At 41.5% G+C, this 26,373-nt stretch overlaps 1 protein-coding gene across 1 annotated transcript in view; it reads right to left on the bottom strand.

Moving 5' to 3' along the window:
• The window catches only part of OTOGL (otogelin like), an 89,296-nt gene that overhangs the window by 41,844 nt on the left and 21,079 nt on the right, over positions 1-26,373 (bottom strand). The window contains exons 14-24 of the mRNA XM_088651897.1: positions 26,096-26,273; positions 25,230-25,354; positions 24,133-24,342; positions 22,133-22,298; positions 20,580-20,654; positions 18,991-19,043; positions 17,451-17,613; positions 15,286-15,393; positions 14,135-14,273; positions 1,651-1,785; positions 227-373 (exon numbers count right to left, since the gene is read on the bottom strand). Coding sequence (XP_088508023.1) covers positions 227-373; positions 1,651-1,785; positions 14,135-14,273; positions 15,286-15,393; positions 17,451-17,613; positions 18,991-19,043; positions 20,580-20,654; positions 22,133-22,298; positions 24,133-24,342; positions 25,230-25,354; positions 26,096-26,273 — 1,499 coding nt within the window. The remainder of the gene's footprint in view (positions 1-226; positions 374-1,650; positions 1,786-14,134; positions 14,274-15,285; positions 15,394-17,450; positions 17,614-18,990; positions 19,044-20,579; positions 20,655-22,132; positions 22,299-24,132; positions 24,343-25,229; positions 25,355-26,095; positions 26,274-26,373) is intronic.

Here is a 26,373-nt window from a genome sequence, read left to right as displayed (position 1 = left end):
TTGTGCAAAGATAAATGTTATACTAGCTGCTCTGCTCACTATTGGCATGTGGTACCTGAAAGGTTGCCCCAGTGGGAATATACCCATGGTCTGAAAAGGATGCCCTATCTCTGACTTACTGTGCAATTTATACCAATCAATCATCTATTTGTTGAATTAACAAATTGTTTCCTATAAAAACTCTGATGCTGCAAAATACAAGCCGCCCAATCTCATATCCATTCACCTTCCATCGAACTCCCACTTTGATATGCATTGTTGTCTTCCTATCCCATAGTATTGTGATCTCCTGATCTGGAAAGTGCACTGCTGTATAATATCCAGCCTTCCAAAGCTGATACTTGGTTGTGACTTCATGTCTCCTCCGCATCCTCTGTGAAGAAATTTATATTTGTAAAAAGGCCAATAAGATCAGCCAGATGTGATGTACAATGAAGATATGCTTTCCGCAGATACCCAAGCCAGAGCACTAAAATGAATTCATTAAAATGTCTGAATATCATTATTCAGAACCCAGGAGACATTGTTTCTTGAAGCCAAACTGAGGAGGTATTTTCTGGAAATTTCTGGAAATAGTTTAGATAGCTTCTCTTTAGAAATATCCAAACTATTTCCAGGAATATCTTCGATTCTTCATTAGGCCAAACCCTTGCAAAGGTACTTTGCCATATCATTTTCATGAGGTGCACAGTTACTTTCAATGCAGCCTAACATAATAAAACATTGTATTAACCACAACCATGATCTAGATAATCAGCTCCGCTTCCCTATAGGGCTTTGGTCTTGTGTTGATTTAAAAGCAATTGCCACATTCCAGTTCTCTACTACACAACAAGGAACTAAAAAGTTTCAAAAGCTTTCTATGATACCGCACACAGGTATCCTCTTAATTTCAGGATATGTGCATAAGCCTTTGGCTCTACCTGAAGCAGCTATCTCGATTGTGGCCAACATAAGGGAGATCCACTGTAAACTACAGTTGTGCTAGATGTTACGAATGAATGAAGTTCCAGTGCATAGGGGCACAATCAAGTGAAATGTTCAGCACATGGAGGTGATGAGTAAATTACTTTGCCATATGAAAAGTTGATGTGAAAACTGGGCCATTAGTCTGTCAGTTTTTTAGCCTAAATAGGTTGCTTTAAACAGAGGCTTTTCAAGAATAATAATTATTGTACGTTTGGCTCTCTCACATCCCTGGGGAAGGAGAAGCCACATTTGCTAGACATTTTCCTACCACAGATAATATTCCTTTGGTCATCTGTTGACATCTCTTTGGGCATGACTACATTGACATTTCTCCTAGGCTTATGACCAGTGTGGTTTTATTTTTAAGCTTTCTTCTTTCAGTTGAAGGTTATATTGGGTTGTATAATGGAGGTCTTCCCTCAGAAACCCCATGGGCTGGGAACTAAAAAGCTGAACAATTCCATGGTTTCAAAAAAGTACAGTGATGTCTAGCAGGATGCTAACTGAACAGAGGTCCATGTGGGGGTGGGGTACAAGGAAAACGAGTTTTTTGTTGCTGTTATGAGGGTTGGGCTTTTCCCCTTATATTATATTTGTTTAGACAAATTGCATTTTAGTTAGCAAGTTGTACTGTGCTTCGGTGAGCAAAGGGCATGTCAGAAAAGGGAAAACAGAACTTACCTGTATGGCTAGGGGGTCATTGAAAAAAATCTCGGCGTCTCCCACAGAGATAAAGACACTTTTTGAGCACACAATGTCGTTATCAAAGCACTTTTTGTTCTGGATGATTATAGATAAGTTTGAACTGTCTACACCCTGTAAAGGAGAGAGGATTATTGTGAACAAACATGGATATACATCACTGCAGCAGGCGCCTGACAAAACTACAGGCTATGTGTCAGATACTGCATGCGATTCCCTTAACTGGACTCCAGCTGCCTTGGGCTGTTTCTGGTTCAGCCTGAGTTAACACTGTTTTAAATCAAGTTATGTCAGGTTGACCTAGATATAAACTGAGATAAACCAGAATGCAGCCCAAGGAACAGATGTTACCCATTGGGCTGCATAATGTATAAGTGGTCCATGTCACAGTACAACTCAAGTTGGCTGGAATGAAGAAACTTAGGATGACTGAAAACACCATTTCCATCTTGAAGACTGAATTTGTCAGCCAACATTCTATGTCTATGGAATCTTCCCAGAAGCAGACTTGCAAACTCATCCACAGATTGAAAAGGAATGTGGTTCCTCCTTACAGTCTACTTGTGTAACTTATCCAATTTTAGGATCCTAACCAAATTGCTTCTTCTCGACCTCCGTCATCCCCATTTAAACTGAGGGTTAACAACTCATTCCAAGGCACGCACGAAGGTGAAAAACCCTTGTAAAACAACCTACAAAACTACCTTTGTACAAATTAGTACAAAATGAATGTACAAAACCGGCAGAAGTGCACTTGTGCAATTGTATCACTTCATCTGTAGTTGCAGAATCTTGACACGTTCCTGACTACAACCTGAAATAGCATAGCCCAGGAAAAGCTCAAATTAGCTTGTTTCAATAGGCCTTCAATTATAAAATACTACATTTCATTATATCACAGTACCCCAGAAGCAGGTCGGGGTGCAGGCAGAGCTGGATTTACGTATAAGCTAAATGAGCTATAGCTTAAGGCCCCACTCTCTTGGGGGCCCCAAAAAAAATTAAATGAAAAAACTGGATGTACATTTCCAAAATATAAGCTAAAAAAACCAAATATAATAAAACCTACATACAGCAACAGTGTTTTGTGTTGTGTAGGCTCCTATGATGTAAGTAATGGGCCTCACTTGCTAGCCTGCTCCCTAAAATATCACTGGTTTGTTCATTTCTATATATAGGGTGCCTACATTCTGCATGTGCAAATGGCTTTAGATACCTATTAGGTCCATAAATTACCATATAGCATATATTCAACACAAAAAACAGCAACAATTTGTTGTTGACAAAGGACAGCTGGACATATAAATGGCCCCATTACCTTCAGTAGCTTAGGGCCTCATCAAACTTAAATCCGACCCTGGGAGTGGGCAGGAGGGAGAGGGGAGAGAGACAACCTTACTGATAAGTATTTCACAAGTCAATTGTAAAACTAAGTTGTGTAAAAAATAAGAAAGGCTGGGGAGGTGTCAAACAGCAGATCTGAAGTGACACACACAACCATTTACCTGTTGGACACTTGCATGACTACAGGTGATGACACTGACCACATAATTTTAATTACCAATTAACTAATTTTATTACTAATTTAATTAATATTATTACTAATTAATTAAATGTGTGTGTTGCCTATGCTGAAGCCTCTGAGCAACCTGCAACATGGGAAATGGGACATACAATTACATAAGAATGTCTATATTTATTTAACCCCAACATGTCTGCCGAGATGACAGATCAACCAAAATATAACTCTTGTCAATCATATGAGTAGACAAATTGCCTTATGCTGCCATTTGCTCCATCTAGCTTAATTTCTGTCTATCCCAGCTGGCACCAGCTTTCCAAATTCACGAGCAGTGGCCTTTCCTGGCCCTGCTACTTGAGACACTTGAGTTATTAGAGAGAGAAGGTGGGCCTTTCTGTGTGCAAAGCATGTGCCTCTCCACCTTTTTTATGCTGGCTCAATGATGCTATGGCAAAGAGTGAAAACACACATTACTATAATGGGTAATTACATCTGGCCCCAGCCTCACTGCATACAGTGCTACAGGAACTTATTGATAGTCTAGACTTAGCCAAGCGACAACCAGTATGTCAAAAGGGTGCTCCCCTGAGCATCGGCCACAATAACCAGTCTAGTCAAGCGAACAGGGATTTGAAGAGCATTACACCCCAGAATCCCTGGATATCTAGGGGGACAACAGCAGCATACAGTGCTACATAGAGAGGAATAAGCATATTTCCATGAGGCTGCAGAAGAGGGAAATGAGAGCTATTCCATCAGCTCTGTGGAGAGAACTGCCTTTATCTCTTTTTCTTCTGTCATCTAGGCATTGGTTATTCCATCATCCCATTTCCATCCTGGCTATTTACTATAAGAAGTGCAATTTTCAGAACTGGTGGCTGAGTTTACTTTGTTCCTCCTCCCTCCCCATCCCTTTTTACTTTTTATCCTATCCTTTAGACTAAAAGCCAGTAGGCAGAGCCTATCTTCTCTCTCTCTCTCTCTCTCTCTCTCTCTCTCTCTCTCTCTCTCTCTCTTTCTCTCTCTCTCTCTCGTGTGTGTGTGTGTGTGTTTGGCTGAAGAGCACACTAAAAATACTTTAAGTAAATGAAATTCAATTTTAAAAAGCCATCTTTGCATAACCACTTTCTGGAGCAGAGCTACATTTACCTTTTAAGGTAATACACAAAGCCGGGAAGCATCATGGTCTGCCATGTGAAGTCAACTTACACTGATAGAAAACAAAAACAAAATGCTCCCCCGCCCCGCCCTCCCCATAAGCCTTGCTCCTGTCTTCCCATTAAATTACCAAAACAAGCCTGTTCGTACTTGGTATCAACTTCTTTGGGATAGTGGGATGTTGCTAAGCAATGGAGAAACAAGGACAGAAATCTGGGCAAGCAACCAAAAACTCAGCAAAGGGCCTGCATTTGCAGAAAGCAGTATATCATAAGTTGACTAAATAATGAACTTTATACCCTTCGGAGAAGAACTAAGGGTCACTATTTTGAATTTGAAGGTAAACTAAACTGTGATTTCTGTCACATCAGCCAACAAACTATTACAAGTATGCCCCAAATCTTAGCTTAATAATGAGTGATATCCAGCTAACACATGCTCAGAGTAAACCCACTGAAATCAATGGGGCTACTTTGAATATGACTAACGCTGGAAATCACCCAAGGGCTTTCACAATCTAATGAGTCATTATTTTAATCATAACCTCTCTCTCGATATATATATATATATATATATATATATATATATATATATATATATAAAACACCCCAACACCCAAGCTGGCTACAACATTCAGAATTAGAATATGAAACAAACAGTGGTAAGCTAGACCTGCAATTGCAGCCATTGAAAACACTGAGGAAAAAACTGGCAATAGTACAAAAGGGATCCATCCAATATCTCATTTCTTCTACAACCAAAAATGAATTATTTTCATTTAGTGCATACTAATGCTCACTAGGCACTATGTCCCCTTTTGTCTCTTGAATGATGGAAGAGAGTGTAGAGAGAAAGAAATTCCACCCCCCCCCCAATCTCCTTCATCATACTAAACCCTTTGGAATGGCTGGCAGTAGAGTCAGAACAGACACCTACTCTCCAACACATTGAAGGCAAAAACCAGGACGCTAGCTTTCTGTTTTTTTCTCACAAGAGGACAACAGCCATTTGGGGCACTGTGATCTTGTATGTTTCCATGCCATGATTTCCCCCTGAAAAAGTGCTTTTGGGGGGGGCACAGTGCCCCAAAGTGTGTGGTTTGAGGTGGAAATTGTGGTGCAAAATCAAGCAAGTTCATGACTCCCCAAATGGCCGCTGCCCTCTCACGAGAAAAAAAATGAGATGTCCCCGTTTTTCTGGGACACTTGCAAAGAGTATGCAGACAGGATGAAGTACTTCATATAAAATAATTATGTGCCCTGGGAGCTGGAAGGATGTTGGGGAAGAGAGTACTGTGCCAATATCACTGTGGTGCCACAACTGACATAATTTCGGGCGGAGGAAGATACTGTGGTGCCAGATAAGTGAAAGAGATATTAAATAAGTTACCAGATCTGCTTACACATGCCTCTTACAGAAATATAGTTCACAGAAAGATCTTTACTGGAGACAACTGGAGGCCACAAAGGTTCCTGGTTAACCAACCAATATGAGAAAATGCAATGCATAAAAAATAACAAGCTACGCACTAAAAATCACTTCGGGTCTATGATAAAATTCAGGTATTTTGCCACCTGCTTCATAATAAACTTATTAGTTCCCTCCCTTGATGAAGAGACTCAGAAGGGTCTGTCCAGAAAAACAGCTCATGGCTGTGTTGTACTATCCTGCTGTTGCAATTTCACACATTTTATTGTGATGTTTTTAATTATTATTTTAAAGCCTGCTGCAATTTATCGATTTATTACTTGTCACCTGCTGGGTATGAATACAGCAAATAACATGAGATTTTTGACTATGTGGTTGTTTATTTGGCCATTTCCCTCAAAATGAAAGAAAGGCAAGGAAAAACAACAACCCATAATTATTTTGTTATTTTCCTTGCCATTGCAGATGACAAGCTGTGCAAAGAGCTCCTAAAATAATTATGGTATATAAAGAGGACTTTCCATAAGCAGCCATGGTATGAGCAGAGTTCTTAGCAGCGTATTCAAGCTGTTTTGTCTTTCTACAAAAGATTTCTGCAGCATTCTCATTCAATAAATAGGATAAAATGGACATTCAATGACTCCTATAAAAGTGTTTTTAAAAAAGGATGGGTGTGTTGAATGAGACAACTAATAAAAGACCTAAAGCTGCTCTTTGATTTCAATAAAAACTCTTACTAATGATGTAATGTGGAAAGACAATTAATGTAGTTTTTGAAGAATACAACTACTCCTATAAACAGTTCTCTTTTGTGTCATTTATTCGGTTTTGCGCCACTGAGTATCAGATTTGGCATTTTACTGGGTTACATTGCAGCAATCCTTTCCTAATTAAAAACATGATAGTCCCAAGATTAAGGTTTGAGAAGGCTCGAGTATCCATTACCAAGTGATATAATCCCTAGCAATGTCCTACTGTTGGTATCCATGTAGCACAACAGGTGAAGATCTTGGCATTTTTCATGCCTTTGCAAAGTCACCTATATGAGATCATCTTACATTAAGAAGCATACCCTGTCCTCTATTTCTGTTTCATGTCTATACACACATTCATGAAGTGTTGCTTTTTTCTGCTTTCATGATTTTTTTTCCCTTTTGGTCTCAGGTAGAATGGAATGAAGAAAAGAAACGGAGCAGGGGAAAGAAAAGAGGAATTATTACTGTGCTTGCAAATGATCTGAAATCTGTTATATACTGTTTTTTAATTAGTATGGTACAGATCTATTTCTTTTTATCTCTGAACAAACAAGTTCCATTCCCATAATCTCAGACAAGAGCCTATTGATCTAAATGCATTTGCTTGGGGGGAAGTTCCACTGAAACCAGTGTGGATTCCTGAGTTAGCTAATAGACAATTCAATCCACGACTCAAATGTGGAATTTAAAAGCCACAGTGAACATGACAAAAGAAAGCCCCATATGTATACATCTCCATTTGGGCTGCATGCTCTATGTTCCTTTTTACTGCTCTGAAAATATCTCTTCTTCGACATCTGACTAGCAGAAAGGGCAACACCAGCACATGCTTTTCCTGTATTTCATTTTTCTCGAGCTGAAGACAAAACAGAATTCCTTTAATTATAAGCGATGCTATGTGCTGAGAATAGGGCAAGGTTAAAGTCTTCAGAAACTGAACAGGGTTTAAGCTGCTGCCGAAGAGAAACCAAAGCCGAAGTTAAATGTGGCGAAAGCTTAAAACGCCAAGAAGCTCCAAGTGAAATACTCATTGAACATTAACACAGAGCTACACTGGGTGCAGGTTGCACAGAGTGTAACCATAGCTAAACATCCAAGCAGTAAAGTAGCACGGACATTTCTCATCCTTCCATAAAAGAATATAGCAATTTACTGGTCAATTGGATGGCCTGCAGTCAAAACATGTACAGTCGTACCTTGGAAGCTGAACAGATTCCATTTTGGAAGTCCTTTTGACTTCCAAAACGTTCAGAAACCAAGGCACAGCTTCCAATTGGCTGCAGGAAGCTGCTGCAGTGCAGCCAGTCGGAGGCCACAGAAGAACATCCAAAAGAACGTTTGCAAACCGGAACACTCACTTCCGGGTTTGCAGCATTCGGGAGCCAAAACGTTCGAGTGCCGAGGCATTTGGCTTTCAAGGTACGACTGTATACATTAAGGTTGTTACAGCAGCAAAACACTGTTACTTGTAGCATGGTTCCCATGAAAGATACTTCCTAGGCTACACTGCAAAACTTTGCAACAATCGATACTGATTATGATAAGGGCTAGAACAGAGAGTGGCTATACATGCACTATTGACCAGCTAACCAACTGGTGAAGTTTAGTAGATGATTAGGAAGTATTTCTCAATATCTATTCATAATAAAAGTGTCAAAAGGCTTGGGCAGAAGCCAGTCCAGCTTCTCTAGGGAGGGAGTTCCAGAGTCCGCGGGCAGCTACCAAGAAGGCCCTCTTCCATGTCCCTATGAAGCATCCCTGGGTAGAAATAGTCTATCCTGAGACACAAATGGCTGGTGCAACTAAAAATCCAAATGGTAAATTGGTCCATTGGAGAGGGATTGCCTTTTAGTTAGTTCAGGGCCTGGGGAGAAAGGGACCTGCTCTGAAAGAGTTCATGGGTTAGTTAGGCAGGGCAACCTGATTTGATTTCCTGAGTAAGAATTCAAGTAAGAATTCAAGAAGGGAGTGGGAGATTGTTGCAGTTGTAGTAATATTAAAAGACACTATAGGGTGAAATAGTATATCCTGACACTAGGTTTAAATAAGACTATTGAATAAGGTTTTCAAGTTCTCTGTAAAGTTTGTTTGCCTGAGTCAAGCTTAAAAACCCTCAAGGAGTGTAATTAAATTTTTTAAAAGTCTAGATTTGTTCCAGAAGTGCCTCTTTGTAGGGGGATAAGTGGGCATAGGGCATCCTTCAGACAAATATAACACTTCATTATAGTATAATAAAGAAACGATACCACAAACAGTTAACACAGACCTCTCTAGTGTTGTTAAAAGGAAGTGTTGAAACTTTTAAACAGCCAGAAAATTGGTCGCATTACCTAGCTCTCATCTTTAGTGAAGGAGTCTGTTACAAACAAGCTCCTTTCTCCAGGCCCTGTTGTCACTGTTGAATGACTGGACCCCTTTCAAAAGAAGCTACAGTGATTGTATTGCATCATCATAGCTCTCCCTTCTTCTCCTGCCGTTTCTGGGGATAGCTCTTCCTGCTAATCTGCACAATTTAAAAGAAGCTCACTGAAGAACAAAACTTGAGAGCATTTACTGGTCTGAAGGAGCCAGGTGTATAAAAGGTAAATGAAGCTGAAATTGCTTATCTGGAGTAGATTCAGTCAGAAGAACGTAAATTCAGTGCCAATTGTAATTGGATCTTCTGCCTACTGAAGAAAGGTTGAAGAAGTGGAAAAACTGGAAAGAGTAGACCAATGGGAAGAAGAAAGCACACCTACGATAAATGCAATCACCAAATGAATGGACCGCCAAGTCAACTCAGCCATTTTAGGAGGACTGCACGCAAAATATATTATGTGCTTGTTACAAGTTTTTATATATTTTGAGGATAGCTGTGTTAGTCTGCTGCAGCAAAAACACCAAGTCTTTGCTACTTTAAGGACCAATGAATTTATTATGACCTTAGCTTTCATGGACACATCATCAGGTGCTTGCTATCTTCAACTGGTAGGTCTTCCTTTGTCACCAACTTCCAATTTTCTCTTCACTCCTGCTCATAGCTGCCAAGTTATCCCTTTTTTTAAGGGAAATTCCCTTATGCTGAATAGGCTTCCTCGTGAGAAAAGGGAAAACTTCGCAGCTATGCTCCTGCTATATACCACACTAAACTAGCCAGAAATTGATCTATGTCCCAATTAGAGGTAAGCCCTTAGTACTGAAACAGAGCTAGCAATCCAGGACACTGTGGCCGCCTGCCTTTAAGGAGCTGCACCAACTACCAATATGTTTCTGGACCCAGGGACAAAGAGAGGGAGAAGAGAGGAGAGTCCTCCACCATCAGGCAGGTCGTGGCAGCACCTCACACTCCTGTTGTCCTCCTTTTTGAGGTGGCTCATGCAGGCTCTGAGGTAGATACCTGCAAGGGCCAACTTCCAAGTATCAGCTCAGTCTATGTGCTTCATTTGACCTCCTAGCAGCTCAGGCTGTCATCATAGTGTGATAAGAGACCAATACACACACACACAAACACAAACACACACACACACACACACACACACGGCTATTTTTCCTGTGCCTACAGAGCGTTTGGCGCAAAGGAAATGCACAGCATGAGAGGAACTTAAATTCTCTACAAAAAGTTGGTTGGCATGAAGGCACATCAATCTGAAGATCTGCCCAAAGGGACAATTGTACTGAAAAAGCCAATTATCCTGTGAAAACAGTATTTCTTCTCCAAAAAATTACTTAATAAAGGCAACATTTTAAAATAGCTGGATAAAGAGAGATAGAGGTGGAACCAATATCTGTTTCAGAATCTTTTGTCACAATAACCTTTACTCTGAAGTAATAATGATTGAAGCCATAAGATCTTTGATGCCAGGAGACTATACAGAGCTTGTCAGGGACACCATCTAATCCTGCATGCTAATTTATGTTGCAGATCTCAAACCTAGCTTCTGCCATGCCCAGTCCTGACCCAGAGCCAGATACTGACTGGCAGAATATGTTGGAGGGGGCATGACAGTTTTCACAGTTTGCAAAATGTGCAAACATGCACACACACATTCACTTTGCTGTCAACCTCCCAGTTTTCTTAATGCACACAGGTGGAGCTTATTGAACTTTAATACAATTGCAAAGCCTCTTTTGTACAGCTGGATGTCCTGGTCCATAAAAAAGAGAGCAGATTAAACAAAGTGCATCAGATACCAAAAGGCTCGTGGCCAAGTCAAGCTACAACTGCCAGGTAAGTGGACTGGCCCCAACTACAAAGCGGAGAAATGAAGGCAGAAATACAGGTCCAAATTGCCATTAAGGAAATCATCCTTCTAATGTTAAGCAATGAGTGAAGCAATAATACTCAGTTGAAAGTCTCAAATATTGCATTTTGATACTTAAACCCTCTCCGGTTCATACCAGAAGCCTAGGTTATTTTTTCCCACAGCAGAAACAGTTTGGCGGGGAGAAAGTTCTACAACTAAAAAAAATGCTTGCATTCTTAAGCTCAAAGAAGCCCTTGCTATTTCCACCCAAAATGTAAATCGTTATTCTCTTGCAATCTGCACCCCACAAGGCTGTATAGTCCTTCATGTACTGTTGAATAATTGTTACACTTTTATTTTACCCTTCCCCCCAGTTTTGCATACAGGACCCCCAATCATAGCTGCCAAGTTTTCCCTTTTCTCGCGAGGAAGCCTATTCAGCATAAGGGAAAATCCCTTTAAAAAAGGGATAACTTGGCAGCTATGCCCCCAATCTGTCCTCACAGCAACTCTTTCATTTAAGTTTATCTACATGACAAATCATAATCAGGTAAGATTGATGGGAATCCATCTAAGGATCTCTAGGAATCAGTGGGCGAAGTACCTTGATTAGGGAATTTTTAGTTACAGGTGGGTAGCCATGTTGGTCTGACGTAGTCGAAACAAGAAAGAGAGGGAGAAGGGAGGAGAGTCCTCCACCATCAGGCAGGTCGTGGCAGCACCTCACACTCCTGTTTTACTCCTTTTCGAGGTGCCTCATGCTGGCTCTGAGGTAGATACCTGCAAGGGCCAACTTCCAAGTATCAGCTCAGTCTATGTGCCTCATTTGACCTCCTAGCAGCTCAGGCTGTCATCACAGTGTGATTATATATATATATATATATATATATTATTTTGTTTCGACTAGGGATTTTTTAGTATTCCTTAAGCAGTAGAAATGTGGAATTCCTTGGAAGTCATGCTGCTTCCTATTTGCAGTGTTCACAGAAAGTTTAAAGAAGGTTGTCTCTGAAAAACTGTACACATCACTTGGGAAGACAGGCGAACTAATGCCAGTTTACTGGAATAAGCAAAGATCACCAGTGTCAAAGCAATGATTCTTCAACATCAACTTTGTTGGACTGGTCACGTTGTGCAGATGCCTGATTATTGTCTTCCAAAGCAACTACTCTTCTTCCAAAGCAACTACTCTATTCCAAACTTTAAAATGGAAAGCGTAATGCTGGTGGTCAACAAAAGAGGTTTAAAGACTCTCTCAAGGCAAATCTTTAAAAATGTAGTATAAACACCAACAACTGGGAAACACTGGCCTGCAAGCGCTCCAATTGGGGAACAGCCTTTACCAAAGGTGTCATGGGCTTTGAAGACACTCAAACTCAGGACACATGGGAGAAATGTGCTAAGAGGAAGACATGCTCTACAAACCCTCACCATGATCAACTCCCACCCAGAAACCTATGTCCCCACTAAGGAAGGACATGTGGATCCAGAACTGGCCTCCACAGTCACTTATGGACCCACTGTTAAAGCTGTTTATGGAAGACAATCTTACTCGGCAACGAGTGATCACGAAAGAAGAAGAAGAAGACTTAGATATGGTGAATTCCTCAGGTTCACCCAACAGGTCTCATGGTTCAATAGAGATTTCAGTCCAGGTCTTCGTGGTCTGAGACACCATCCACTGGAGCCTACAATTTCTGGCAGGCCTCATCGGCAATGCAAAAAACTGTCAAGTTTCTGCTGCTTTTCCTGAGGAAAGGCACCTCTTTGTTAAGCAGCATCCAATAATTCTTTCCCACCCCCAGCTGGGTAGGAGAGAAAGAGTCCACTGGGCGCTGCTTCCCAAGCACAGAATGACAGAGTTTGTGCTATTGGAGGATATTCAGGTAACAGTATCCAATGCTTTTCTCCACTTAACTTTCCTGATCTAAGTAGGGAAAACCAGCATGTGGGTAGGGTAACCGCTGTGCGGCTGAGGTTTGCCACATAAATGCTAAACAACTCTGAAGCCTCAAAGCCAGATATGGAATTAGTGAGATGCTTGAGATCACTATGCAGCAGCTAGGACCATTGTGCCCACTTTCCAGATTCAAAGTTAGGAGGAAGACTAGCTGTTGATCTTGCTCTCCAGAAGGCAGTGTCACACTCACTGTGGTAAGCATATTTGTTGAAGGTTGACTATCTACCTGGTCTTCCACACTGGCTCTCCTTGACTAATCATGTAGTAGGCCAATGGAATAATCACTAGTTTATGTAGGAGTTTTGCTTAATTTCTGGCCTTATATGATGGGTATATGATACATGGTCCTGCCACCTCCATTTGTGTGGAGAATTTACCTCCCCATATCATCAATGAACCCCTAGATCAACTAAAAAGGTCCCTTATGACATAGTCTGAGAATACCTAGTTTGAATACAGTTTGCAAACTTCCCGTAAGGCCAGAGAAATCCTTCAACAGTCTCGTACAGTCCAAATCCTAAGAACAAATTAGCTATTATGAAACATCAGATCGTCCTTTTTTTAAAAAAAAGCCGAAGTCTGAAAAGGAGTCTAGGTAGGGCTAGCATTGCACCTGTCTAAAAAATAACAAGGCTACTTCTAATATCGTGAATCTACACAGGCGGCGTTTTCATCACCCGTGTCATCTTGCTTGTTGGATGAAAGGCTGCAGGCAATGTGCCACGAATCTTGTTTTTGTGAATGCCAAATTCTCTCCTGAACTTTAGAACTCCTCATGTCCCTGGTAGAATAAGTGGCTTAATATGAAACACTTGTGGCACATGACAAGGGAATTACCAAAATGCAGTGAACGAACCCATATGCCTAGTAAAGGATGGGAAAACATTTTTTAAAATGTTTTCTCAGCATTCATGTTGACATCTCAGAAAAAGAGATACAAATAAGGCTCATGTCTCTACAAATCTGTGTCCGCTAAATTGCTAGGGCATCTAGCCAAGGATCCTTAGGAATTATGAGTGTGCATGGCTGTTAAGGATCTCTGTTGGAGAATTCTAATGTAGTAATCTGCAGCTGGAATTCCCAGAAGTGCTAGCAAACCAATTTTAAACTAGTTTATATTTGATATATAGGCTTAGCCGAAGGCATAATATATTTCTAGGCTATATAAATATATTGCTGCATATACAATAACTCTAACGTTTGTAATTGAACAGACCATGTATTCTATTATTACTATTATGATTATTAATTACTTATCCTTCGGCCCAAGATCCCAGGGTGGATTACAACAATTAAACACAATGTTAAAAACAACTTACTATAACAGAAATAAGGTGTGTCTTCAAAATATACATCTCAGATGTCAAAAGCCAGGGCAAAGCGGTGTATCTTCAGCATTTACCAAATGCCTCCTTACCTTTACCAAATAAGCTTGGCAGTCGCTGACATAATCATACTCTAGTCCATCGAAGGTGTAATAATGCCGGTCCCCATAGACTGTGCAAACAGCAGGACAAGGATAATATGTGCAATTAAATATCCCACGTCGACAAATACTGCAGAGGAGGAAAAATGAAGGCGTTCTGATTGGAGAGCTTTTACGAGTGGAAGATGAAAGTGGGACACTCTTGTCATGAAACAAAAAAACATTAGAGAGAGAATTTATAGCAGAGAATGTATAGTTTCTTGTATCATTTATATGGGGCCACAAAAGGACAAGTCTCTGCTCCAAAGAAAACAAAATCTGTTCCGCAGGCTTCTTTTGCAAATCAGCACATGAAAACATGGCACATTTTCATAGCTAACAAGTCTGTGTCAGCCACATTAATGGAAATGTGTGCCCTTAGTGGCACTTAGTGGCACTCTGTGGGTTAAACCACAGAGTCTAGGGCTTGCTGATCAGAAGGTCGGTGGTTCAAATCCCTGCAACGGGGTGAGCTCCCATTGCTTGGTCCCAGCTCCTGCCCACCTAGCAGTTCGAAAGCACATCAAAGTGCAAGTAGATAAATAGGGACCACTCTGGCGGGAAGGTAAACGGCGTTTCCATGCGCTGCTCTGGTTCGCCAGAAGCAGCTTTGTCATGCTGGCCACATGACCCGGAAGCTGTCTGCAGACAAACGCCGGCTCCCTTGGCCTATAGAGCGAGATGAGTGCCGCAACCCCAGAGTCGGACACGACTGGACCTGATGGTCAGGGGCCCCTTTAGTGGCACTTTAGAATATGCAGTTGGCTGTGTTTGCTATACTGTATTATAGCTTGGTATGAAGCGAACAAGCACTCCACCTTCCCCTTTCCTCTAGCATGATCACATGGAGGAGTTTAGAACCATTTGACAATTTTAATATATATCTTATATTTACTTATAGTTGGGTGGTATATAAATTTCATAATAATCTATTTATTAAAATACTATATGATCTTTCAACCTCATTTATTTTAATAAATAATATTAAATGTTCTTTTTAAACATACATGAATTAGGGAGCATATCTATGGTCAGATAATCTTATCTGTAAGACTAAAAATAATTATAACATTAAAAACCACAGTGAAATACAAATTGCTTACCATGTGTAACAAGGGGTAGCTATCACTTCACCTGACAAATATTCCCAATCTTTCCAGGTACATGGGCAACTGTCGGGCACGTAGCATTTTCCTTTATGCTCCGCCATCCTTCAAAGAAACAAAACCATGAATTCAAAAATCTACCTACAGTATATGCAATCACAATGATGCTATTGCATGAGTCAGAAGACATCAGCTCCGTACCAGATAGTGGTTGTTTGAATGATTTGCCATTCAATAGTATGGTAAACTTAGTCTGCCAGACATTTCAGCATTTGCTATAACTTACCAGTTGTGATCTTTAATAACTGGTCTATACAATTTACCAAGCAAGACTACATGGACATTCATGGACTTGCACACTTACTTAGTAGTAAATGGGGCTTCCTTCTCAGCAAACATGCACAAGGCATTGTGCTGCCATATATATTTCAGCTCACTTCCATCATAGTTTTCGCACATATTGTAACTACAGATTCGTACTGCTGCTGGCAGCTGAGAGTTTGCACCTACATGCTGTTTTCTTCACTGTCCGCTTTTTCTCAGAGTAAGAGGGCTGTGCTGGTGTTAGAGATGGAAGTCATTCCATTTCCCAAATAATCTAATCCTTGTCTACTGCATTATTACAAAAGACAGAATCATTCTCTGATGCTTCTAAATGTGTATATGCTCAAAGCCTACCTTATTGCCATAGATACAGATGAGGATTGATGCTTTTGAATTATGGGGCTGGAGGAGACTCTTGAGAGTCCCATGGACTGCAAGAAGATCAAACCTGAAGCTGAGGCTCCAATACTTTGGCCACCTCATGAGAAGAGAAGACTCCCTGGAAAAGACCCTGATACTGGGAAAGATGGAGGGCACAAGGAGAAGGGGACAACAGAGGACGAGATGGTTGGACAGTGTTCTCGAAGCTACCAACATGAATCTGACCAAACTGCGGGAGGCAGTGGAAGACAGGAGTGCCTGGCGTGCTCTGGTCCATGGGGACATGACTAAATGACTAAACAACAACAACAACAACAACAACAACATCCTTACACAGCTACATACCACACAACATTTAATTCTATCACTAAAAGCTTGGAAGTTGGAAGGAAAGCTGTATTTCAAAATACTGATGGGAATGAATTCTTTCTGCAGCTAAAGAGGGGGAAAATGTTTCCCTGTGCATCAAACAGGAGCACTGCAGCACTGGAAAATTAAATGGGCCTGAGGTGTCAATAATATGCAAATGCCCAGATGTGTGACTCCTTTTCACCTGCTCCCGGGAAGGCAGCAGATGTTCTGAATCAGTGCCTAAGTGCAGTAATGAACTGGATGAGGGCCAATACACTGAAATACAATCCAGATAGATGAAGGAGCTCTTAGTAGGTGCTTCGTCTGCCCAGTTGAGTGATTTTCTACTTACACTCACCATAACGGAGCAGTCTTTCAGTTTGGGATGCCCTAGATTCGTCATTGTCGCTGGAGGCACAAGTGGCCGCAATGGTGCAGAGTGTCTTTTATCAGCGTAAACTGATATACCAACTGCGCCCTGATCTGGGCAGAGATAGCAGATAGCGTTGCTGCCATTAGCCATGCTTTTGTTATCACCTGCTTGGATTACTGTAATGTGCTATATGTGGGAATGCTTTTGAGAATTGCCTAGAAACTTCAGCTGTTCCAAATTAAAGCAAGATGGGACTGCGCATTCTGACCAGATCAGATCAGTACTTTACCAGTATTTACTAGCTCCGATACAAAGTGCTTGCTTTAACCATTAATGCACTGGGTGGCTTCAGGCCAGGTTATGACCTCCTCCAACAATTACCTACTTGGACCTAAAGATCCTCAGATGCAGGCTGCTATGCAGAGAAAGGGCATTTTTGGCAGTGGCACCATGATTTGTACTTTATGGTTGGTTTTGATCTGTCTCTCCTTGTCTTTTATATGGTTTTTAATTACCCAGAAGACATTGTTAATTGGGTAGTGTGCAAATAAATAAATAAATGTTCCAGTACTCTCTGATCTAAAGGAAACCAAAACCTATAAGCTCTAGTCCTGGAAACGTCTCACCATCTGAGGAGTTGAGAAATGTGTGACAGTATTAGCCAAAGAAAGAAAAAATCAAATCCATAGGTACAATTTCCTTCTCCATTACTCTAGATCTCAGAAGCACTTACCCAGGGGGACAAATGCAACCACTCACACAGGGTGGAGATGGTGCGCAGGTGAAGTTCATGGCAAGGTTCGCACAGGAAAGCTCACAGTTCACTCCAGCAGATGGCAAGCCAGGCACATGAGACCGGCAGTCATAGTAGATCTTTTCTTCAGGGCACATGGGAGCTTCAAATTCAAAATGCAAACTACATGAGATCAGCATATGCTTAACTCTCCCTTGAAATCAAATTCACTTTAAAGTACTTAATTTTTGCCAGTTCATGCCCTAATCTTTCAACACAATTCATCAACAGCATATTCTGCTAACTACAAATGTAACATTTTCTTTACCCTTCAAGTGGTTAAATTTCTTTGGTCGTTTCGGCGTACATTTTCTGAATGGATACAATCTGAAAGCATTCGGGATTGCCAGAATTTTGCAAATCAGTCATGAATACGGACACTTGATATCTTAAGCTTTAAAGCAGCGCTCATTTCAAGTGCTGATCAAAAACTCTCTTATGTGTCAAAGTATGTTTTTCATGTGAATGTTGCAGTATCAGTTTCTTAAAAACATGTTAAATTGTTGATGGATCTCTCTCAGCCAAATTGGGATATGCGAAACCATACAATATTGTTATAGTAGGTTTAAATGTTGGAGTAATATGACTTATACTTTGCTTTTTATTTGATGGAGTTAGTAAAATGTTTTTTATATTTCCTTGACAACCACTTGCAATTAATTCTTACAAGTGTTAAGAGTTTTCAGAAATGTTCTATCCGTACAGAGAGTACCAAAGTAATTAACATATGCTGTACTTGTTCTCACTGAACATAACTGTGCAATTCTACCCTCACTGGATCGAGTTTAACTTTGCAGCAAGTTGGCCAACTGGCCAAAACTTCAAAAGTGCTGGTCAAAAGTACTTCAAGTGATTCTATTCAAATCCTGTATCCACCAACTTGTTCCTTTGAAAACACAGGGTAGAATTCAACAACATGTTAACATGATTGTTCTGTCACTGCAAGCATTTCCGCTTGCCAGATGGAACAATCTTCCCTCCTGTTCCCCCAACACACCAGAGTAGATCTGGGGGAGCTGCAGGGAATGTATGCAGGGAGCAAATGGGGGAAGTAAGTCTTTGTGTTGGCTTCCTCTAGCACACTAGGTTAGTTGATTCCGGCCCCCTTTTTCCTGGTCCGAAACTCTGAATTTTATTGATGTTCTTTGACATAGGACAGGCTTCCTTAACCTCGGCCCTCCAGATGTTTTTGGCCTACAACTCCCATGATCCCTAGCTAGCAGGACCAGTGGTCAGGGATGCCGGGGATTGTAGTCTCAAAACATCTGGAGGGCCGAGGTTGAGGAAGCCTGGTCTAGGACAAAATGGGGATGAAAAAGAATGGCTATGCAGAACACTTTCAGGTGAGCAGGGATTCAAACCAGACTCAGATTAAACTCCCTTCCTTAGAACATGCAGTCCATGAATCTCTACAGAAGAAAAAGTGACCGAAAAGCATTTTAGAACTCCTTTGCTCAAGAAACTAAGGGAATTTTGTTACCTGGAGGAACTTCAGCAGCTTCTGTGCATCTCATTGTTCCATTTAGACACTGGCTAGTCAGTGCACATAAAAAACACATCATAATAATTTTATATTAAAATACAGTTTTATATAGCAGAATAACATTGTTAGTCATATAATGCAACTAAATGCAGTATAACTTACAGATGCAATAAGCATGACATTCTAAACATCGAAATTGTCTGACAGCTGAGGATAACATAGATTGGTTAGATGGACGATCAACTTGTACTTATTGCTTCTTATACTAAGCATGTAAGGCTGCATTCACACAGCAGTTTATATCATTTTCATGACTTTCCCCCCTAACTGTTAAGTTCTGCATTATAGCTGAGCTTTCACATGACATAAAAGCTACTTCTGGAATTATAGTGGAATAAGAGCTGGGCCATAAAGAAGGCTGATTGCCGAAGAATTGATGCTTTTGAATTATAGTGCTGGAGGAGACTCTTAAGAGTATAAAAAGGACTCTTGAGAGTTCCATGGACTGCAAGAAGATCAAACCTATCCATCCTGAAGGAAATCAGCCCTGAGTGCTCACTGGAAGGACAGATCGTGAAGCTGAGGCTCCAATACTTTGGCCACCTCATGAGAAGAAAAGACTCCCTGGAAAAGACCCTGATGTTGGGAAAGATTGAGGGCACAAGGAGAAGGGGATGACAGAGGACGAGATGGTTGGACAGTGTTCTTGAAGCTACGAACATGAGTTTGACCAAACTGCGGGAGGCAGTGGAAGACAGGAGTGCCTGGCGTGCTCTGGTCCATGGGGTCACTACTAAACAACAACAACAACAACAACAACAACAACAACAACAACAATCCAAGCTGAGTGCTCTTTTCCATGTTATTTGCATCCAGAAAAATCCATTTGCTAATGAGTGCTAAACCTGCACTGTATTCCATTATAGTTGAAAAATGGAATAAACTTCAATGTGAATGCTGCCTAAGTCTGATAAGCTTATCCTCTCTCCTAAGACAAAGATGTCCAAGATCTGGGAGAATTTCTCCAAAACCCCACTGCTAATTGTGTCCATACTGCAGTCTCACAAGGCCAAATTGGCATGTACGTAAACTGGGTAGAGCATGAAGTCTACACGTTCACAAGAAACTTAAGCTAAATTCCTACTTCTGCACTTCGTACAATCACCTCCATATAGTGACAGCCATCATACATAGAATAGGTCATGTGAATTGGTCCTCAATGCATCAAACAAGTAAAGCAGTTCAGAGTTTATAGAATAGTCTGTATTGTTCCTTAATATATCACAGGTTTACTAAATAGAAAGTTATCAGTGGCTGGGGAAACCCAGCCAGATGGGCGGGGTATAAAAAATAAATTATTATTATTATTTTTATATATAAAAACTCAGCGAGGAGCATGCAAGACTAATTTGGGGAAAGGCTGCTAAAATTTAGATACAGTATAAGTAAAGCAGCTCCAGAAACAACTGATCATGCACCGAGAACTGCACATCGAAAACAATATGTACAACTGTCAGCCTGCAAATCTACCCCCTCTGTAAATTTGAATGAATTAAAAAAAAAAACCTCTTAGAGTTGGTTCTTACCATGAGCCTGATGGTGTGGGTAGAATTTCCCCAGGCTGAAAACTTCTGCCTTTATAGTGGCATCTGCAACTAACCCTAATAAAAGAAAGCTTATGAATTCCATTATAGTATACTAATATAGCATTACAGAACAGAAGGTGATGTATAATTCATACATCATATCCTAATTGTTACAATAGGCATATCCTTTGAAGTCATCACTGACTTGCTCATTAATATCAACAGTACAAATTTTCCTTCATATTATAAGGTAAAGGGACCCCTGACCATTAGGTCCAGTCGTGACCGACTCTGGGGTTGCGCGCTCATCTCGCATTATTGGCCGAGGGAGCCGGCATACAGCTTCCAGGTCATGTAGCCAGCATGACTAAGCCACTTCTGGCAAACCAGAGCAGCACATGGAAATGCCGTTTACCTTCCCGCTGGAGCGGTTCCTATTTATCTACTTGCATTTTGACGTGCTTTCGAACTGCTAGGTTGGCAGGAGCTGGGACCAAGCAATGGGAGCTCACCCCGTCACAGGGATTCGAACCGCCGACCTTCTGATCAGCAAGCCCTAGGCTCAGTGGTTTAACCACAGCGCCACCTGGGTCCCTTTTCCTTCATATTATACTAGAACTTTAAATATTTGATTTTGTGTGTGTGTATCCTTAAGTTCTAGAGAAAGGAGGTTTCCTTTCTGTTCTCAAGAATATTATTGGCATTAATACAACTATTGATTGGTGGTTCAGTCAAATGTTACTTGAATGCATGCTTGGGAAACGAACAGCCACTGAAATGTTGTTAAACCAAGAACTAGTTCAACTATAGGAAGGTGTCTTTAGAGCAGACATGACTGACCCTGTGATTAGACAACATGAAATGTCCCGACTCTCAGGGGAAAGATTTCAGTGTACCATGAAAAGGTAGCAACCTGTCGCTCATTTGATTATACTTTTACCACGCTTAGAGAAAGGTGCTTTGGTTTTCTGCCAAAATACCTTGAACCTTCTGTGTGTGTGCACACCATTCATTTAAAGCACATTCTATTCCCCACCCCTGCTTAAGAATCCTGGGAACTGTAGCTCTATAGGGGATAAATTTCAGATAAAGCTCAAGATTATTTGCTGGTGAATAATATGCTTTAAATGTATGGTGTGTTCGGAGCCAGAATGCAGAATAGCATAGATTTTGGCCCTCAGCAAGTATTAAGGGATAAATTTTGTTCATGCTCAGAACCTGGCTGAGCAAGGAATTTGAGGAAGCAATATTCTTCCAGGTTACTGTTGCTATTAGTTGCAGGGATGGGATTTGCCTGTCATCCACATACATCAGCATAGCTGCCAAGTTTTCCCTTTTCTCACGAGGAAGCCTATTCAGCATAAGGGAAAATCCCTTTAAAAAAGGGATAACTTGGCAGCTATGTACATCAGTCAATCTATGATAAGAAGATGAGGAGGTCCGTCCATTTCAATTCTATTGGCACAATAATTAGGGAAAATATTCTAAAGGCTAGAACTAGGGTGTGCTTGCTTCTTTTAAAAATGCAATTAAATAAATTTAAGATGGCTTACTTTGGCACACAAAAGTTGATAGATTCTTCAAAGTATTTTCCATCCGGGCAATTACATCCTTCAGCACAATCATGATCGCAGGCATCCAAAAATGAGAGGGAGGAACAGGAATGCTCACAGAAAGAGGAGCACGGGTGGTACAGCATTCCACTTCTGCACAATAACGCTACAAATAAACAACGTATTGTTCGAATGTCAGGCCCAGACATCAAGATGCACTGCTACACTTTAACAAAACCCACTTTCTCTTTAGCATTATTTATTAGGTTTTTATCTGACCCTTCCTCCCAAAAGACGGAAACAAAACAATAAAAGCAATAAAATTTAAACCTTAAACACACAAATAACCAAATGAATATCCACAAAACTAATAATGTCAAAGCTGCTGATAATGTATTTCTGTTCCCAAATGCCTAGGTGAACAGGGCTGTTTTTTAATTCCTCTAAACATTAATATGGAGTGGCTGTCTCAGATGGCACTGCTCTGTGGTGGTTCCAGTCCTACTTGGGTGCTTGTATTCAGAAGGTGGTGCCTGGAGAGCGGAACCTTCAGTTGGGGGTTCTGCATGGTTCGATTTTATTCCTCATATTGTTTAACATCTACACCAGGCATAGGCAAACTCGGCCCTCCAGATGTTTTCAGACGACAGTTCCCATCATCCCTGACCACTGGTCCTGTTAGCTAGGGATGATGGGAGTTGTAGTCCCAAAACATCTGGAGGGCCGAGTTTGCCTATGCCTGATCTACACACAACCATTGAATGCGGTTATCCAGAATTTTGGAGTATGTTTGTCAGCGATGTGCTGATGACATACTGCTCCGATACTCCTTTAAACCTGCAGGTGTGGCAGTGGACTGAGGCTAGATTGATATATAGTCCTGCACTGGATGAGAGCCAATAACTTGAAGTTTAATCCAGACAAGAGGTGCTGTTATGTGGGTTGTTCTCTAGACTGGATTGATGGGATGTGGCCTGCTCTGGATGAGGTTACATTCCCCCTGAAGGAGCAGGTACATAGCTTGGAGTACTTCTGGGTCCATTACTGTCATTTGAGCCTCAGGAGGCCTCACTGGTGTAGACTGCCTTCAACTGGTGGCTACACCTCTATCTGGACAGGAGTAGCATGACGTCTATTGTCTATGCTCTGGTAACCTGCATTTGAAGACAGTTTGGAAACCGCAGCTAATGCAGAATTTAGCAACCAGGTTGCTCACCAGGAGAAGGTGGTCTGAGCACACAACACCAATCCTTGCCTGACAGCCCTGCCTACCAATTAGTTTCTGGGCACAATTCAAAGTGCTGGGTTTGACCTATAAAGCCTTGTGTGGCTCATGACCCTGATACACCAATGACTACCTCCCCCTACCTTAACTGGCCCAAACACTGCAGTTGTCATCTGTTGCCAATGCTGTATATTTATCTCCAACTATATATTATGGTCAGGGTTAATTGGCTGATAGTAAGATTCTAAATTTCAGGTGAAGATGATAGAAGAGCATTTCAAACTTGCATGTAGGTTTCTTCCTTCTAAACCAGGCATCCCCAAACTGCGGCCCTCCATATGTTTTGGGCCTACAACTCCCATGATCCCTAACTAACAGGACCAGTGGTTGGGGAAGATGGGAATTGTAGTCCAAAACATCTGGGGGGCCGAAGTTTGGGGATGCCTGTTCTAAACATATAGGAGCATCTGGCTGGTTTTGTGATGTGTTAAATCACTTGCTTCTTAGCAAACCGAGAAAGGCTGGTAAATTCTCAGTGACCCCCCAGGACCAGGCTAGTACCTGTTCCATCTTACCGGCTTAATCAAGGAGCAGAGGAATTCAGACATTAAAGAACAGGCCAGATCTGCTTAATGTTCAGTATTGGGTTACTAATCCAAGCAGATTTGGAAACAAGCAGTCTGAGGGGGTTTTGTTTTCGTTTTTTGAAGAATGCGTGTATCCTAGTAATGCTTCGATTTTAAAAATAATAATAATTCATAGTTCAGTGACTCACCACAGTATGAGACATGAGATCTGAAGTCAATAGTAACTCCATGCTTGCTGCATAGGTAAGTATAGTGTGCAAGAGCACTGCACAAACAGCTGCTCCCACATTTGCAAGCATCAAAGCGGCACCGCTGGTAGTATAATCCTGGGCTGATGTAGACATGACATGGAGCAAAGAGTTCTTGATTGAGGAGATCACACTGGGATGCATACCCAACTAAGGGAAAGCAACATTTGGCTTATAGCAGTACTCATACTATTTAAAGCACTCAGTGAAAAGTAAGTAGCCAAGACTGATAACACTACACCAAAACTACGGGCTAGCCAAAACATCAGAGCCGTCTTTCCCATTGGTGTTAGTGGTTCGTTGTGCCAGGGCACAGGGGTGCCCTGGCGAGTGGGGGAGCTGCATGGCTTTGCCAGCAGTCTCCCCTTTCCCTGCACGTCTGCTGCCATCTGCGCCCCGCCAACTATATGGCTGGCAGGCGTGCAGCTTCCTTCCCAAGCCTCCACAGGAGGAGAGCAATTCCCACAGAGGCTTAGGATGGAAGCTAGCCTCTGCATCTGCTAAAGATGGCCCTGCTCCTGGTCATTGTCTTCCTCCTGCTTCCTGGCGAAAGGCAGCGTGCAGCCTTCCTGGGCTGCCTTCTCGGGCACCCCGACACCGGAGAACATGTCCGCCAGAACGTTTTCCTGCTTGATCGCCGCCGCCACGCCAGGGATCGGGGCGGTGGGGGAGGCAGAGAACATTTTCTACCGTCCCCTCCCTTGTTCTGGAGTTGGCATGGGGGGCGCCGGAGGGATATTTGCACCACAGCACCAGCCCGGCAAAACATAATGCGTGCAAATATACATGCACAGTCCTCATCCTACTGACCTTAATGAGCACCATCCCTATGCTAGCCACTGAAATCAATGGGGTTTAAACAAACAAGAGAGAGATTTGCCTTTACCAGAAGGATTGTTCTGAATCTAAATGGCAGATTCAAGAAACAGCCCAAAATCATCTGTAGGAGACAATAAAGTTCAGACACAGGAAAAGTACTGGGATCTAAGAACGGTATTATGATAAATCTACATCAAAACCCCAAAGTAAAAGTGCACCATTTTGTTGGTTAATGTTACAAGGATCAACCACAGGGATGTTGACGGGCACATGGCATGCTGATGAAACCTTCCATGCGTTGGCATGGAGCTGCGGAGTCCCTTCGATCATTCCTGCTGGAGATCTGAGGAGGAAAACGAGAGTGATTAGGCAGAAGAACCAGACAGGCCAAGAGAAAATGCCTGACACTGGGAATAATCTATTTCCCCCGACAACGCCTAGGGTAGAGGTGGGCAAATAGATGCCCTCCAGATGTGGAACTCCCATCAGCTCCAGCCAGCATGTCTGCTGGGCAGAAATGATGGGAGGCATGCACAAGTGGAAGAGTGTGAGCATAGAAGATGCTCACATGTCTGGAAACTTAACATGGGGCTCTTTTTTCCTCACTGAAGTAACATCTGACCATTGGCTACTTGTAGTCTTCTGAGAACAGTTCAAGCTGCTAGGTTTGCCTTTTAAACTATTTGAGAGCTACTTAAACAGGCTTATACATTTTGCCTTTTGCTCTGCTGTACTTTTAGGATTACCTGAGAGCAGTTCCTTGATACCTGCTGGTCACCACATGGCAAGAACTTATAACAAGGGTATACAGAATCATGTTGGGTGGCTTTTATACAGTTATGTAATTCAGTAGATTACCCAAGCATAAACATGTATCCAGAAAAGCTCTAGTGGCTGATCATTTGGGCTGAGTGAGTAGCTAAGCTTTACCTAATAAAGTGTAGTGCTATATATTCTATATGTTGGTTTATATTTTGTATATCTAGATTTAATACACATCATTACTCAGGTTTTACATATGGGATGAATTTTGCTTATGGGCTAACTAAATGAATAATGAAGTAACAGTAGAAATCAAACTTACAGAAAATCATCTCTCAAGTTTCCATTATATGTTCCACATAGACCCAAAGTTCTCCTTTTCCAAGCAGCACTGAGTTGAATATACACTCTCTCGCCATCTTTAGCAAACTGAATTCTTAAACCAAATTTAGTTTTCAGTTGCACAAACAATGAAGACAGATTCCGCACTTCAACATACCCTACACGTAACAGAAGGTGGGATAATTCCCCAAACAACGTTAAATAATTGCCCAGAGGTACAAGACTGCATTCTTTTGTTAACACAACCTAACATAGTAT

The sequence above is a fragment of the Zootoca vivipara genome, chromosome 9 (genome assembly GCF_965207765.1).
Source record: "Zootoca vivipara chromosome 9, rZooViv2.hap1.1, whole genome shotgun sequence".
NCBI lineage: Eukaryota > Metazoa > Chordata > Lepidosauria > Squamata > Lacertidae > Zootoca > Zootoca vivipara.
Note: the sequence above shows the minus strand (reverse complement) of the source record. Positions and strands in the feature narration are given on the sequence as shown.